This window comes from Astyanax mexicanus, chromosome 18, assembly GCF_023375975.1.
Source record: "Astyanax mexicanus isolate ESR-SI-001 chromosome 18, AstMex3_surface, whole genome shotgun sequence".
Taxonomy (NCBI): domain Eukaryota; kingdom Metazoa; phylum Chordata; class Actinopteri; order Characiformes; family Acestrorhamphidae; genus Astyanax; species Astyanax mexicanus.
Genome location: NC_064425.1, coordinates 12,773,146 through 12,776,229, shown reverse-complemented (window position 1 = coordinate 12,776,229; position 3,084 = coordinate 12,773,146). Strand labels below are relative to the sequence as shown.

Sequence of the window (3,084 nt, the reverse complement as noted above, 5' to 3'; positions counted from 1 at the left end):
TTTCATATTTATTAGCTTTTATTACATAAAAATTCCCTACTAGAAACCACTTATCAATAACTGAACAGTGGCCAGTTTTAAATTTATCATCTATAAATCTATCATCACTCAGTCTGATCAGAAGCTCAATGGAGAGGTTAAATCCTAAATTCATTTTTTGGCACAGGGATGGACTTCTCAGCATCCTGAATGACGGGTTTAGGTATGGGAGCTTCGATGGTGAGCACACCCTCAGGAGAGAGGGAGGAGGTGACCTTCTCAGTGTCTACTCCAGGAGGGAGACTGTGGAGAGAGAGAGAAGCTGATGTCTGTTCTGGTCTCATCAGGGAGGTCACGACTGATTGAAGCAGAATTAGATCTTTAACTCACGCGTATTTCCTGGTGAAACATCTGGAGATGTATCCATGCTCGTCTCTGCGCTCCTCGTGTTTTCCTGAGGTTAGAAAAAAATACTAAACTGTATCTCATTTACTCATTTTTAACTCAAAATGTCAACAATGATTTTCTGAATTGAATGCAAAATAATGTATTTAATCTATGACTAATACAAATAATTATTGGAACAAGAAGTATCTAATCAAATCAAATCAAATTTTTTTGTATAGTGCTTTTTACAACTGGTGTTGTCACAAAGCAGCTTTTGCAGAAACATGATCACAGGAAAGAGAATCAGGCAAAACATTAAACATACAAAATACAGAATACAGAACCCCCAGTGAGCGCGGAGGCAAGGAAAACTCCCTCAGAGCTGCAGGAGGAGGAAGAAACCTTGGGAGGACCAAGACTCACAAATAAGGGGGGACCTACCACTGGTCAAACGGCTTTTAAATTAATTCTCATAGTTATTTCTCATAGTTATTTGTCCTGTCATACTGTAAAAATACTGACCTGTATTAATGCTTAAAATTGTGGAATAACTTGAGAAATCTGTTTTTTTGTTTGTAATATGCTTGTTTGTGATTTTCCAATCACTTTTTAACTTTATCTTTTATTAGCTTTTTTTTTTGTTTTACTGTGCCTTTAAAATATAACTCTGATGATAAAGAGTACTGCTTTAAGAGATCCAGTAATTTTGTACTTTTTATGGGGCAAAAAGTACAAAATTACTGGATCTCAGAAAGCTGTATTACTTTGCAATTGTAAACCCCAATAGCCTGCCCTACACTGCACATCCATCACACACTAGTTGGACAGAAACACTCTTTATTAGTTTATCAGAAAGGGCTAATCAGCCTCAGATGTCTGAGCCTCTGCAGAGATGATACATTCTATACAATACAAATCTTCTCTTTACATTTTTATTAAATCATCTTTAGCTTGGTTCATAATGTTTTTAGAGGCAGGGCAGGAAAGAGAGCTGATTGAGGTGAGCAGTGTTTCTCTGATAGCGATAAGATGCAGATGTTTGCAGATGTCCAAAGTACATGGACACATCCTCGCAAAGACACAATAAAATGGCCACAATAAAAGCGATTTTTTAAACAATAGAAAAGGTTTATAAGAAATTACTTCAGAATAACATTTCAGCTCTAAATAAAAAACATATTGTTTAGGGCAGGGTCGGCAATTAAGTTTAGCCACAAGCCAGATAGTTTCCAAGCCATTACATGGCGGGCCACAAAAAAAAATATATATTCTGTTTAGGAAAATGAAGTGTAATGGGATGGAGTGCTACAGACTAGTAGCTCTCCAGCCCGGAGGGTTGATGGACCCACTTGCAGAACAGTTGAATTCAAGCAGGTAAACCAAAGAAGAAAGAAAAAAATAAATAAATGAACACACCGCTCCTCACACGGGATCAAACCTATGTCATCAGGGTCGCGGTCAAATACACTACTGCTACCCCGGCTAGTGAATTGGGACACAGCCAGTAAAAACTGCCTTATAAGGAGATAGGGAGCCCCAGAACGAGTGGAAAAATAAGAACAGGTGGAAACTCCGAGTGCAACAGAGAGACAGGGGAGGATTGTAAACAAAAGCTCGCCATAGAAGATTTTAATAAAAAAAATAGTTCATTAAAGTTTAAACAACCTCACGGACTAGATGTTTCATGCCTATGCTGACCCCTGGTTCAGGATTTACTGCCTGTTTAAAGTTGTTTTCTATTATATTAATGATTAAACAGTATAATACTCATATTAGAATGTTGTTGTTTTTCTCCACTCACCACTGATTTCCACCATTCCATCCTTGGTCTTGACGGTCAGTTCCTCAGGGGTAAACTGTTTAACATCCACACAGACCTTCCACTGGTCTCGGCTCGTGGTCACGCCTCCGCTGAGCTGGTGGGCCAGCATGCCTGGGGTCAGGCTTTGTGGGAAGAGGCTGAAGAGTCCAGTGGAGCCCGGTGGATGCAGGTACCCGGGCCAGTGGCTGCTCGGCCAGCAGAGGAGCTCCCCGGGCAGGACTGGCATTCCAAACGCCTGGTCAAAGATCCGGCTGCCGTGCCAGTCGTGGAAGGGGTCCCAGCTAGACTGGCGCAGCAGTGTGAAGGGAACCTGTTTCTCAGTCATAGCAGAGCTGTGGAGCACCTGTGTCTCAGAAGACCTACTGACACAGTCGTCCGCGGGGAGCTTTAAAAACGTGCCCTCACCCCCGGCTGCATCCAGCTGGGTATTTTTAGAAAGATCTAGAGTAGCTGATGAGGAGAGGCCAGCGGTCTGGAAGCTGCGAGAAAAGATGACCATAGCGTGACAGATTAACACCAGTTTTTGAACTGTACTGAGCTATTTACTGAGGGCCTCCATGATTCACAACATCCTGAATCCCCCAGGAAAACCAAAAATCAGCAGAATTTTAAGTAATTTTAACTTAAAAAAATGTAAGAAAGTACACTAAAATACAGATTAAGTGGGTAGGTATAGGGAGAAAAAGTATACTTTAAGTATTCCACATAGTTAAACTACACTATTATTATACTTAAATATACAACTTTTTTCATTTTTTTTTTCACATTTAACCAAAAGTTTCTAGACAAAGCTCTCTCAGTCATAGCAGCTGCCTAGCAACACCTTAGCAACCTTTTTATATATGATAGTAACTGCCTAGCAACCAATTAGCAGCACCTTAGCAACTGCCACCTAC

General features: G+C 40.5%; 1 protein-coding gene across 1 annotated transcript; it reads right to left on the bottom strand.

The window, feature by feature from the left end:
• On the bottom strand, window positions 1-2,702 carry LOC103047689 (heat shock protein beta-1). Its single transcript, XM_007248605.3, has 3 exons — window positions 2,168-2,702; window positions 370-433; window positions 1-282 (listed from the first exon to the last, which is right to left on the bottom strand). Exons 1-3 carry the CDS (start codon window positions 2,685-2,687, stop codon window positions 138-140), a joined length of 729 nt encoding a protein of 242 aa, XP_007248667.3. The 5' UTR covers window positions 2,688-2,702; the 3' UTR covers window positions 1-137.
• Between the last annotated feature and the right edge of the window lie 382 nt (window positions 2,703-3,084).

What these genes read in the sequence shown, in the direction of transcription:
- LOC103047689 (XM_007248605.3), bottom strand. Translation starts at nt 2,687, where the DNA reads ATGGTCATCTTTTCTCGCAGCTTCCAGACCGCTGGCCTCTCCTCATCA. An exon ending in TGGAATGGTGGAAATCAGTG is followed by an intron (nt 434 to 2,167) that starts GTGAGTGGAGAA and finishes TTCTAACCTCAG; the next exon opens with GAAAACACGAGGAGCGCAGA. An exon ending in TGTTTCACCAGGAAATACGC is followed by an intron (nt 283 to 369) that starts GTGAGTTAAAGA and finishes CTCTCTCCACAG; the next exon opens with TCTCCCTCCTGGAGTAGACA.